General features: G+C 47.6%; 1 protein-coding gene across 2 annotated transcripts in view; it reads right to left on the bottom strand.

The window, feature by feature from the left end:
• Window positions 1-13534, bottom strand: part of ALPK3 (alpha kinase 3) — a 53359-nt gene that overhangs the window by 27507 nt on the left and 12318 nt on the right. For both annotated transcript variants that reach the window (XM_043921514.1, XM_043921515.1), the window contains 2 exons: window positions 5297-5414; window positions 3565-4804 (listed from right to left, as the gene is read on the bottom strand). In XM_043921514.1, coding sequence (XP_043777449.1) covers window positions 3565-4804; window positions 5297-5414 — 1358 coding nt within the window. The remainder of the gene's footprint in view (window positions 1-3564; window positions 4805-5296; window positions 5415-13534) is intronic.

Genomic DNA, 13534 nt, shown 5'->3' with positions numbered 1-13534 from the left:
AAGATCTCAGGTTAGGGCACTTTTAAAAGGGGAACTAATATCCCACAAGCTGTGAGGGGTCACCAAAAAAATTTTTTTAATTAAAAAAGAAAAAAAAAGTAAAAAAGAAGGTTTGAATGACAGAAAGAAATACCATGCTCCCAGATGAGAAAGCTAAATATTAAGATACTGATTTTTCCAAATTAATTTTTATATTTAATGCAATCTCAATCAGAATACCAATGGTAGAGAGACAGAAAGCAGATTAGTGGTTGCCTGGACCTCAGGGTGGGAACAAGGATTAACTGCAAAAAGAAGCAAGAATCTTTTTAGGGTGATAAAACTGGATTATGTGAGTGACTGCACAGCTCTGAATTGTGTGCACTGACCTGTATACTTTAAATAGATGACTGTTAATTGGTATAAAATCATACCTCAATCAAGCTCTTTAAAAATATATGCCTAGCAAATTTTACTAAAAGACCATTCAAAATTCAAATCTGACTAGTTTTCCATAAAAAAATTTAATCTAGTTTTGATCTTGTTAAAAATAAGTCATCATTTTTTTTTTTTAATGTGTGGGGTTTTCTTTTAATGGTGAATATAAAGATACAAGGTAAAAAAAAAAACAATGATATCTGGGAGTTTGGAAAAATTCAAACAATGATTCTAAAGTTTTCCTAGAGGAATAAATGAGAATAACTTCAAAAATGTTTAAAAGAAGTATAAGAGGGTTGCTCTGTCAGAAATTAAAGCTACAACAATTAAATGAGATCATTCTGATGTAAGAATCAACAAATACATTCATGGATTATGATAGATGTATATATGGAAACTAAAATAGACTTTAGTGGGTATAAAGGTAGTTTATAAAGAAAGAATCACAAACTAATAGGCAAAGGTTGACTATTCAAGGTAGATATGAGGGGAAATTACTTATTATTGAGCTAGAAACTGATATTATGCTATATACCTAAATCAATTCCAGACTGATTTAAAAGTCAAATAAAGGAATTCAAACAATAAAAATTATAAAAATATAGATATATGCTTAATTAACCTTGGAATAAGGAAAAAAATCATAAACACTATTGAAGAAATGGTTAAAATATGTATATTGTGGCGTCTTATATAACCACAAAAAGTGAACTTTTTCAGATAACTTTAAGGAACCATTAGAAAATACTCATAAAATAATGAGAAGTAAAAGAAGCAGAATATAAAACTAATCAAAATAACATAAATTAAATTTTAAAAATAATAAAATATATATGCAAAAAGATTGGTAGATACAGCAAGATATCTGGATGGTAGACTTATAGGTGAGTTTTTACTTTTTCCTTTTAGTTTTTAGAATTTCCCCCACATTTTTTACTATGGCCATGTTTTCCTTTCATTATCAAAAACTAAAATGATTTGGTAGAATGAGAATATGAGAAACCAATCAAATGCTACTAAAAAGCAACATCTTCAGAATACATATGGCCATTATATGCATTTTTCACATGTATGATGATACATTCCACAATTTTTTAAAGTATTAAAATAAAATAAAAGCCACGCAAGCTCTTTGCGGCAATAGCAGAACCTCTGCAGACAGCCTCTCCTGCCCTGCGCTGCCCGAGCCCATTCATCCCACCTCGGAGAAGGCCTTGCCAGGAGGATGCAGCCGTCTGGCTGTGGTACTCCCCACCGCTGTGGGTGGAGAAGCCAGACTCACTCACAGACTTGGCCACCAGCCTGATCTCTTCCCAAATGTGCTCCCTAGGGGCCCATGAGGGCCATCCCTACAGTACGCCCTGCAGTCCAGCCTCTGGGCTGTCAGGCACATGGCGTGGCCCCATCTGGCCACTAGAAGCTCACCACTCCAGCTGCTGAGATCTCATGAGACCAGGCATGAGGGGCTGAGAGTCATGAACAGATTCCAGAGTCTAGTTTGAGGTTCACCCCACTCCAAAGATCTCTGAACTACTATCCCCACAGACTAACCTCAGCACCCACTGAAATAAAACCATCTCTCCTCATCACCCTAGAAACTGGCGCTCCCTCCTACCTCTTTGAAAGTCCTTTCAATGGGAGTGGCAGCTCCTCCCAATTCTCCTTACCTTCCCCATTGCACCCTTGCAGGTCCTGCAACAGTGTGTACCTCATGTCTGTCCCTTCACCCTTCCATCTTCTGCCTCGACCCCTGTGAAATGCTGCTTTCAGCTGCTCCCCATTCCCCCAGACCCATGCTCCTGCATTCCTGTGACCCAAGAAACAATTTCATCTTAGTTCCCCCAAAATGCTGTCTCTACTTAGGGTTGCCAGATTTAGCAAAGAGAAATATAGGACACCCAGTTACATTTGAATTTCAGACAACCAACCAATAATTTCTTAGTGTAAGTGTATCCCATCTATTTTACCCAACCCACCTCCAATCTTTTTTTTCAAGTTGATATGTTGTGTTCTCATTTTTATTCAGCTTAGGAAATTTTCTTTCTTCTTTTTTTGGCCACGTGGCATGTGGGATCTTAGTTCCCTAACCGACCTGACTGGGGACCGAACCTGCACCCCTGCGGTGGAAGTCTTAGCCACTAGGTGAGGGAGAAAGTCCCTCACCTCCAGTCTTGAAACACTTTTGCTTTCTGTCACTCATAAGAAATACTGTCTTCTTTCTGCTCCTCTATAAAACACTCCTTTCTCTATACAAACTCCTGGGAAATAGTGCCTGCTCTCTGAAACATGAAACACTGACCAAACAGGACAAACAGTTTCCTTTCTGTTAATCCCCTCAATCTTGCTCCTCCCCTCCCTCTTCACCCTCCCCTCCCTTATCAAACTCCTTATGCTGTCACCCACCAGCCTCTTTCTTTGAAGAGTGCATGTCCCTTCCCTATCTCCACACAAGACCTCTTTCCTCAATTGGCTACCAGATCCCCAGGAAAACACCAGCACACCTGTTTTCAGGTAAAACAGTTTGCCTCTACCTCCCACCACAGGAACGTCTTAAACCTATTGCCATTTGTCTTGTTCTTAATATGCACCAAGCCCTGTGCCAAGCACTGATTCTCACAACAGCCCCATGAAGTAGGTGTTATTTTTATTAGTTTTATGACTTGTTGAAGATCACACAATGTTGAGGATAGTCAGATTTGCACACAGATATCCCTAACTCCAAAATCTCAGCTAAAAACCCAGATTAAGTCAGAATTTTCTGGACGTTGGATATGTTTTAAGTCTTCTAATAAGCATCCAGGTGAAGACCCACTGTCCACATAGACTGCTCCTTGGTCTCCCCCTTCTTTTCCTCCCCAAAGAACATCCTCCTCCTCCACTTCGCTCTGGGACATCATCACCTGGCAGTGAATGTCCCTGCTACCTATCGGAGGAGACGGTCACAGTCGGGCTGTGCTGCCCACATGCCTGGCAGCTGGGGACTGCCTGGGGCGGGGGCCAGGCCTGTGGTCCCTGCTCCTGGCTAGCACCCCACCCCACCCCCTTCTATAAATACCCCACTGCTCACTGGCTGCCAAGCTGTTACAGCAACAGTTTCCATGAGGTCAGCACCCCAAGCGGCCTCCAGGTCCCAACACCCACACGTACCTTGCCTGGAGTGCTGGGGCCTGCTCGGCCCTGCAGGGGGCTGTCCCGGGTGCTGTGTCTCCGACGCGCAGGGGGTGTGGGCGCTTGGGCAGAGGCCTGGGATGGAGTCTTCCCCAAGCTCTGAGCCACGGGTTCCGGATCTTGACTCGGGGAGGAATCAGGCTTGCTGCTGGCGGTGGGCTCTCCTTTGAGCTTCGGAGGGGCAAACCTCTTCCTGTTGAAGGGTCCGGTTGTCTGGGGGGCTGTGGGCACAGGCTGGCTGGGGGCAGCAGGCCCCCTCTCACCTCCAGCTTTGCTGGATTCCCGACATGAGGGCCTCTCTCCAGGTGTCCTGCCCCGAGAGGTCTGGGCCTCTGTCTCCACCTGGGGCTGATCTGCTCGGGTGCTCTCCAGGTACATGTCCTTCAGGGAGAAATACACTTCAGGCTCTGGGCCTGGGACAGGGGCTGGGACCTGGGTCTTCTGGGCCTGGACTGGAGTACCTGCACCAGAGGCTGGCTTCCTGGTGCCATCTGCTCCAGGGGATCCAGGCCCCCGGGCAGCCCTGCCTCTGGGCCGGGTCTGAACCTGCTCCATGTTCAGGGGCCCCTGTGTCCCACGGGAGTCAGGCTTGTCTGAACTGGGGAAACGGTTTTCCGAGGCACGATGGCTTTGAGCTGCCTTCTCCACCTCTGGCTTCTGCACTCCTTGCTTAGGTTCGACGTCTTTCTTCTTTTTCTTGGCCCCAGACTCCTTTTTGGGAGCTCTCTGAGGCCCCAGCTCCATGGCCTCACAGATGTAGGTCAACAGGCCATGCTCTCCATCCTCCCCATTCTCAGGGGCAGCCTCCCCATTGGTAGTCACCTCTCCAGAAGCAAAACTGCTGATCAGGCCCAAACCTGGGTGCTGACCAGGCTCGGTCTCTCCCTCCTGCCAAGCCACCAGGGGTCCGTCCTCAACTTCCCGGGTAGGGGCCGAGGGGACAGGCACCTCGGCCCCACTCAGCCGCCGCTTTCGCTGGAAGCGGTCAGGGCTGAGTTTGCGCAGGGCATCAGCCTCACCCACAGCCTCCTTCCCATGCTTCCAGCTCTGCTCGATTTCCCGCATCTTTGCTGCAGCCTTGCGCTTCAGCTTTGCAAACCAGCGCTGGTGGATCTTGTATTCAGTCATGGTGCCCACCTCCAAGACCCCTGAGCAGGACACAATGCCCTTGGCATTCCGGGCAGAGGCCTGGTAGATGGCGGCATCTTCCTCTCGACACCTAGAGGCAGGAGCATGATGTGGGAGGTGAAAGCCCCCCATCCCCTCACCCAGAGTCCTGCCCCTGCCAGCCCTCCCTCAAGTGCCCCTCCCCCACTCCTCACCACGGCTGAGGACACTGAGGCTGGCAAGAGGCTGGGAGCTGACCGAGGCCACGCTGTTCTAGGAGGGATTAGACCTGGGGCCCCAGGAGGCTCCCTTCATGAGCAGGTGACCCACACAGCCCGTGTAGGGTAAGGGTGACTTGGGAGCTTTTTTTGGCAGCTGACCTCATGGAAAATGTTTCTATGGGTCAGGACCTCCTCTGGCTGTGCTCAGCTCTCTGGCTGTCAGAAATACTCCCATCCTGGCCTTAGGAGATCCCAGACACTGGCAGCCAGACACGCTTCACCAGGTGGTTCAACTCTGCAGCAGAACCCTGCCCCCACCCCAGACTTGGGTCACAGGACCTGCAGGAGGGCAAACAGAGCAGAACGGGCCCCGGGCCCCTCACCTGTAGAGCTGCAGGGTGTGACGGTTGCCCTGATGCATGATCTCATACTTGGGCAAGCCACAGTAGCGGTCCAGCTCTGTGTCATCCTTGTACCAGGTCACCTCTGGCTCTGGGTACCCTAAGAAGGAAGCAGCAGATTGGGTTGCAGGGAAACCAGTTCCAAAATAGTGGGCAGAGAGAAGAGGATCCCATGGCTTTCCCAGACCACCTGAAGAGACTGGACTGGTCCATCTGCCCAGGGCTGGCAGGAGGAAGAGGGCTACCCTATGGCTCAGCCTATATTTAGAAGCTAGGCCCTATCAAGGCCAAAAACTGTTCCCCTTCAGCAACTGGAAGGCAAATATAGAGGAGAAATTTCCTGGCTGCTGATTAGAAGGGAAGCAAGGAGTTTCCAGAAAGCTTTAGCTGGTAGTAATAAGCTTCCTCTCTTCAGTGGCCTGTTGTACATCCTCATCTGTAATAACAGCTCTACTCTCAGAGGTCTCTCCTCAACACCCAACATCAGCACCAATGCCAAGCACCCTTCTTTCATTCCAGGTTCCTGAGCTATTAGTATTATTTGATGATGCAGCTAAAACATCCATCCACCCATTTGTCATCCATCTATCCACCCATCCACACCTACCTTCTCACCTACTCACTGCTGTGAAACTGATTGAGGTATTTTTCCAGCCCGTCCTCTCTCAACTTTCAGCCCTACTCACAGAGAAAGCTCCTAGCTGTGAGGGCCACATTTCCCTGCCTCCCTGACCACCTAGCTGATTGGTCCAGTAATGGACACATAACCACTTAATCTAATTCAATTCTTTGACCTAGTATTTGGGAATTAGAACATAGAGACAGTCTATCCTTGGGTCTGGAAATAACTTGGAAGGGGTGCAACCATATTCTGCCACATGGACTGAGAAGCAAACAAAGCTACAGTGAGATGGAAATGAAGTTGATGTTCAGGATAGAATGAAAAAAAGGAGACAGACAGGGTGGTCCTGATATCCTTCCAAATACTGGTTCCATTCCTTGCCTGGCCACAGCCACACTCTTACTTGTGAATTCCATAAGAAGTTCATCTAAGCCTTACCAAGGAGTTCTGTTTCATTTCTTAAGCTGACTTCAATTAATTTGCAATGGTTATTAGAAATTAGAGACTCCTAACACATTGTTGCTGTTCAGTCACTAAGTTATGTCCAACTCTTTGCAAGCCCGTGGATTGCAGCACACCAGGCTTTCCTGTCCTTCATTAACTCCCAGAGCTTGCTCAAACTCATGTCCATTGAGTCAGTAATGGCATCCAACCGTCTCATCCTCTGTCACCCCCTTCTTCTCCTGCCCTCAATCTTTTCCAGCATCAGGGTCTTTGTCCCTTAAATATATGTATGTATTAGGTGTGTGCTGACTACCCAGCAAGGGTTATGAAGATACAGAAGCTTGTCAGCTCTCTGCTCTCAGGGAACCTACTGTACAATAGAAAAGACAGGTTTCCACACAAGGCAGGGATGCACCTACAACTGAGCACCCATGCGCTCTGCCTTCCCATCTGTCTCGATAAACTGCCCAAGTGTCTATCTAAGACACCCTCACTGGATCCCATCTCTTCCTGCCTCATCGAGGACATCTCTCCAGCAGCTGTTCCTCCTTTCCAGAATTTTCAGGCTTTTCCTCTCTTAGATCATTCCCATCAGCATACAAGCCTCTGGACTGTCTTCCTTCTTTTCTTTGACCTCACACCCTCCCCTGGCTCCTGCCCCCATTTCTCTCTTTTCTCCTTTACAGAGAAATTGTTTGAAAGAGCTTTCTGTACTCACTCTTTTTACCCTATCTTCTCCGATCAGACTTTTGTACCTACCACTGCACTGGAATTGCTCCTGTCAAGGTCACCTGTGACTCACATATCACCAAATCTCTTAGCATTGACCTTCCCTTCCTAAAACTTTTCTTTGCTTGCTCCTGGATGCCCCTCCTTCTGAGTGCCTGTGCCACTCTACTGGCCACTTTTTCTAATATCTCTTTCATCTGCCCTCTCCCCACGACCTAGGCCTATAAGTGTTAGACGGGCCAGGGCTCAAGCCTCAGAACCATTTTCCATTCTCTCTATATATAACCTAGGGGATCTAATCCTGTCCTGCAGCCTTTAAATAACTATATCTTCCTAACTCCCAAATTTGTATCTCTAGCCCAGACCTCCCCTGAACTCCTGATTCTTATTTTTGACTGCAAACCTGACATCTCCACTTGGAGGTCTCATGGGTATCAGACTTACCTAGTCCCAAACCAAGCTCCTTATTCCCCTCACCAAGCTGAGTCCCACTTACCTCAGTAAATGGCAACTTTATCCTTCTAATTTGGCACAAGCCAAAAATCTGGAGGTAATACTTTATTCTTTTATTTTCCTCACATCCACTCCATCCGATGATTCCACAGGCCCTCCCTCCAGAATACATTCAGAATCTGATCACTTCCTGCCACCAACCTGCTCCATCAGCGTCATCTTACACCTCAATTTCTCAACAACCTCCTTGCTTATCTCACCAGTTCCACCCTGGCCTTTCTTCAGCCCACTCTCAGCACAGCAGCCAGAGTGAGCCTTTTAAGAGGAAGTAAATAAGGTCAGGTGATAGCACTTCTCTGCTCAAAACACTCCACTAGCTCCCATCTCATGAAAGCCCTCATGATCTAGGCCATATCAGCCCACTGACCTCGCCTCCTCCCACTCTCTACCTTGCTTGCAGTTCCCCAGTCATACGCCCCTGCTGGCTGGCCTCAAGCATCACATCTTGATTCCTCCAGCCTATGTCCGCACATTACCTCCATGGAGAGACCTTCCCCACCACCTGTATACAATAACGACTCTCACTGCCTGGTGATTCTTATCTCTCTTACTGTTTCTTTTTCTTCATTTTCTTCATAGAATAGTGGCCACAGGACTGGAAAAGGTCAGTTTGCATTCCAATCCCAAAGAAAGGCAATGCCAAAGAATGTTCAAACTACCGCACAACTGCACTCATTTCACATGCTAGCAAGGTAATGCTCAAAATACTTCAAACTAGGCTTCAACAGCACGTGAACCGAGAACTTCCAGATGTTCAAGCTGGATTTAGAAAAGGCAGAGGAACCAGAGATCAAATTGCCAACATCCACTGAATCATAGAAAAAGCAAGGGAATTAAAAAAACCCTATATCTGCTTCACTGACTACACTAAAGCCTGTTGTGTAGATCACAACAGTGGAAAATTCTTAAGGAGATGGGAATACCAGACCACCTTATTGTCTCCTGAGAAATCTGTATGCAGGACACGGAGCAACAGTTAGAACCGGACATGGAACAATGGACTGGTTCAAAGTTGGAAAAGAAGAACGTCAAGGCTGTATATTGCCACCCTGCTTATTTAACTTACATGCAGAGTATGTCATGTGAAATGCTGTGCTGAATGAATCACAAGGTGGAATCAAGATTTCAGGGAGAAATATGAACAACCTTAGATATGCAGATAATACCACTCTAATGACAGAAAGCAAAGAGGAACTAAAGAGCCTCTTGATGAGGGAGAAAGAGGAGAGTGAAAAAGTTGGCTTAAAACTCAACATTCAAAAAACTAATATCATGGCATCTGGTCCCATCACTTTGTGGCAAACAGATGGAGGAAAGGTGGAAACAGTGACAGATTTTATTTTCTTGGGCTCCAAAATCACTGCAGATGGTGACTGCAGCCACAAAATTGAAAGATGCTTGCTCCTTGGAAGAAAAGCTGTGACAAACATAAACAGCATATTAAAAAGCAGAGACATCACTTTGCCGACAAAGGTCCATATAGTCAATGCTATGGTTTTTCCAGTAGTCATGTATGGTGTGAGAGTTGAACTATAAAGAAGGCTGAGCGCCAAAGAACTGATGCTTTTGAATTGTGGTGCTGGAGAAGACTCTTAAGAGTCTGAGCAAACTCTAGGAGATAGTGAAGAACAGGGAAGCCTGGCGTGCTGCAGTCCATGGGGTCACAAAGAGTCAGACACGACTGAGCAACTGAACAACAATGCGTTACTGCCTGAACGATTATACCCCAATGAGTTTCCATCCATCTACTCCAACTCCCTGGGGAAAGAACAGCTCCATGACTTGTCTGTGTTATTTGCTGCTATGTCCCCAGTTCCTAGAATAGTGCCTGGTATGGAGTCAACACTCATTAAGTATTTATAGGTGAATGAATGAAGCAATGCGCTAAGGGCTCAGGGTACAGACAAGGGAACAGGCACCTCTGGCTGAGGATTCAGGGAAGGCTTTATGGCATGAGAGGCATTTGAAATGGCTGTGAGGGGCATGGAATTTCAGAAAATGTGGGTTCAGTGTCTTCACTTCCCTTCCACAGCGCAAATCCCGATACTGGAACCAACTGTTCCCTTCTCTGTCTCCCCTCCTCTGCTTATGCCCCATGTGCGTCATCATCTCTCCTTCACTTCTGTATCTCTACCACCTAAGACAGTGCCTGGCACATAGTAGCTACTTAATAAAAATCTGCTGGATGAGTAAGGGGACGAGTGAGCGAACAAACAAGAGGTGGGCGGGGAGGGCATGCTGACAAAGGAACCACGACACCAGAGTGTGGCGTGGAAAGCAGAGGGCACGCTGGGGAACCGTGACAAGAGCAGGGAGCAGAGGAGGCGAGGCTGCGGCCGCGCCAGCCAGGAACAGACTCCGGGCAGCCCTGACTGTAAAGCGAGCCCCATGTTTCCACTGTGAGCTAAAGTCCCTGGTTACATCACCGTGCGTGTCCTCACCATCTCGAGCAGTGAGCTCATCCCTCCAAGGGCCCGGCTCAGAGCCTCCTTGCCCCATGATCTGCCCAGTTGGGCCTCAGCCTCCAGGGCATCTGAGTCCAGTCAGGCTGCAGTGAGGGCGGGGATGGGGCAAGAAGGGGATGTTGAGTGGACCCCACAGCCACAAGGCTGGGGGGCTCCAGCCCCCACACCACCTTTTGGTGTCTCTTCACTAGGTGGGGGCCAACCTGAAAGTCTGGGCTCCCTGGCAACAGTGGGTTATGGAAACAACTTTAGTTGAGCAGAAAACATTTCTTTGTCCCCTGGGTAATATGAACTGTATTTTGAAACACACAAAAGCAAGGGAGGTCCATTACTCCCAGCTGCACACACACATGTGCCCACGTGCATGCCCACAGGCTGGCATACACACACACACACACATACACACACACACACAGCCCTGGCCAGGAGACCCCACGGTGGTACTGACACCTGTGGCCTTCCCTCTTCCCCTTCCTACCCTGACACCTCTGCTCCACAGCAGCATGCCTCAGTCTAGAAGAAATCTAGCTCGGAGACTTACAGCTTCATCCCAACCACTCCCAGTTTGGAAAAGCTCAGATTCAGGAGAATAATACTGATGAATGTACATATTTAGAGTTTTCAAAGAGCTTTCAAAGATAGAATTTTATTTGGTCCTCATAATAACCCTGTGAAGACAATTGTGAACATTTATTGAAGACTTACTATAAGCCAGATACTGAACTGAATATTTTTCCTGCCTCATCTTCTCCTCTCAAGAGTCCTATGAGAAAGGTGCTGTTATACATCCTCAACTTAAAGGAGAGGAAACTAAGGCTTCTGTCCAAAGGTGTCCAGCTGGTACGTGGAAGAACCAAAATCCAAATCCCCCTCTTCTACAAAATAGGCAAGGCAGGTCTCTGAATCTGTCTTATACAAAAAGGAACATAAGACTCAGAAATCAAGTAACTTACTCAGGGTCACAAGGCTGGCATGTGAGAAAGTCCCTGGCTTCCTTTCCCTTATTCCTCTGTTCTTCCCACTACGAATTGTGGGGATAATATGTAAGTTTCTGCCCCCGGCAGCCATCATCTTAGACTTATTTCTCTAAAAAGCGTATCTTCAGGAACTTGGTTCTAAGTCTAAAGGCTTACTCCCTCTGTCCAGCTGGCCCCACACACGCACGAGCTAACACAGAATTGACAACAGAGGTGAGGAGAGTAGGGGAAGGGGATCACCAAGCCAGACAGAGGTGGGCACCTCGAGAAGGACAGTAGCCCTGGCCAAGGGGCCCCTGGGGGAGACAGGAGCCAGAAGGCTCCGCCAAGGCCCACTGTCCCCCATATGCCCACTGTGAGAGGGAAGAACCCCAGGGTCGTTTGCCACTTCTTAAAGTCCCGAAGGACTTTCCGCAGAGTCAGCCAGCAGGGGCTCTGCCACAGACTGTTCTTCCTCACCTGAACCAGGGTCTCACCCACCACGAAAGCATCACCTCCTCCTGGCAGGGCCCTGCTTAGCCTGACTCATCACAAATTTATCTAGGGAATGCTACCAGCAGGGTGGGAGGAAGAGAGTCAAATGTAGTCACTCTATCTCCGTGGAATAAGCCAGGATCACCACGCCAGTCTCATGCGAAAGCCATCCCCCATCCTCTACTCCAGACAGGCGTGGGGCAGGGTGGAGGGGAGTGGAGGGGAGACCCACTTTCTAGCTCTGTTTCCTGTGTTCTCTGATCTTTCTGTATAACCCTTTCCCTTTCCCCGGCCCTTCTCTTACAGTCTGCCTTTTCTCCCTGTTAATTGGGAAAGGCTTATTTACAGTGCACTATGGTAATCACAGAGACTTCGGTACTAATCTGCTACATGAAACTCAGGTAACCTAAGATCTCTGACACAGGTAGGGGTGAGGAGTGGGGAGGAGGAACTAGGTACAACAGTGGATTAAGGTATGGATGGTAGAGACAGCAAGTGCCTGGGAACCTCACAGCCTTACTTGGTAGAGCTGTAGATCCCATCATGGCAGGTGTTCCTGAGCAGAAGCCCACTGCCCTGGTGGGTCATCATGAGATAAGAGGATTATGGAAACTGAGGGGAGAAAAGCTTGTTCCTCTGAGTTGGGCTTGAGGCATGGAAAAGCTTACTTCCATGATGACACTGGGGGTATTCAGTAAAATACCCTAAGACTGTAAGTCAGACTCAGATCAGCTTCAGCACGTTGCTCTCAGAGTTCGTGGCTACAAAGGACAGAATGGAAGAAGGAGAGGAGGGAGGCTCCTGCAGCAGCTGCTATTGTCAAGGCACTGAGGCTGCAGCTGCAGTGAACAGGCAACATGGAAGGTGTTGTCAGCAGAATCAGGGTCACCGCGGTCATACTTGCAAACATGTACTGAGCACCTTCTTCGCGCCTGCTGCATGAGGTGTCAGGGGTATGCTCTGTCTCATGGTCTTTCTTTTTTTTTTTTTTTTTTTAGTTCTACCAGTTTATTGCTACCAACCCACCTCCCTCCACCCTCGTGCACACAAGCTCAGTCATGCAACCCCATGGACTGCAGCCCACCAGGCTCCTCTGTCCATGGACTTTTCCAGGCAAGAATACTGGAGTGGGTTGCCATTTCTTTCTCCTGCTCTGTCTCATGGTCTTATGGGGAGAAAGAAGTAGGAACCAAGAAGCTGCACTGTGAAAGGCACAGCAAGAGCTCTCTGTGGAAATGCTGGAGATGACCTCCTAGAGCATAAGTTGGTTGACCTGGGCCTTGAAAGATGAAAAGGAATTTGCCAGGCTTCTAGGTAAAAAGCAGCATGAGCATACCATCTACTTTCACTCTCTCACCCAAACCCACTAAACTACATTAATGAGTTTTTTATTAAAAATATATGTGTGTATGTGTGTTAGTTGCTCAGTCATGTCTGACTCTTTGCAACCCCATGGATTGTAGCCCTGACAGGTTCCTCTGTCCATGGAATTCTCCAGGCAAAAATCCTGGGTGGGTTGTCATTCCCTTCTCCAGGGGATCTTCCCAACCCAGGGACTTGAACCCATGTCTCCTGCATTGAAGGCAGACTCTTTACCATCTGAACCACCAGGAAAGCATATATATGTGTGTGTGTGTGTACATATATATCTCCACCAAAATAAATGGGATAATAGAAATGAAACCAACAGGAAAAACAATACTTTGAAAGCTGGAAAGCAGATGGACAAGTAGAAACTGACTTAACAGACTCAAGGCAGCTTAACCCTAAGACAAGAAACTGAGAACTATCCTTTGAACACCAGAAAATCCCTGAAGGGCACAGGAACTGGCCACCAGATACCTCTGGGACTGGGTATAAAGGGAAAGAAGGAGAAGTTTAAAAGGGTGTGGAAAACAACTAGGTCTCTGGATCTCCTCAACACTCCATATCACTCCTTCTCCAACATGTCCAAAGATGAGGTTTAGTATCTGGAAAAGTAAAACTTTGTCCTGAG

The sequence above is a fragment of the Cervus elaphus genome, chromosome 13 (assembly GCF_910594005.1).
Source record: "Cervus elaphus chromosome 13, mCerEla1.1, whole genome shotgun sequence".
Classification (NCBI taxonomy): Eukaryota; Metazoa; Chordata; class Mammalia; order Artiodactyla; family Cervidae; genus Cervus; species Cervus elaphus.
Note: the sequence above shows the minus strand (reverse complement) of the source record. Positions and strands in the feature narration are given on the sequence as shown.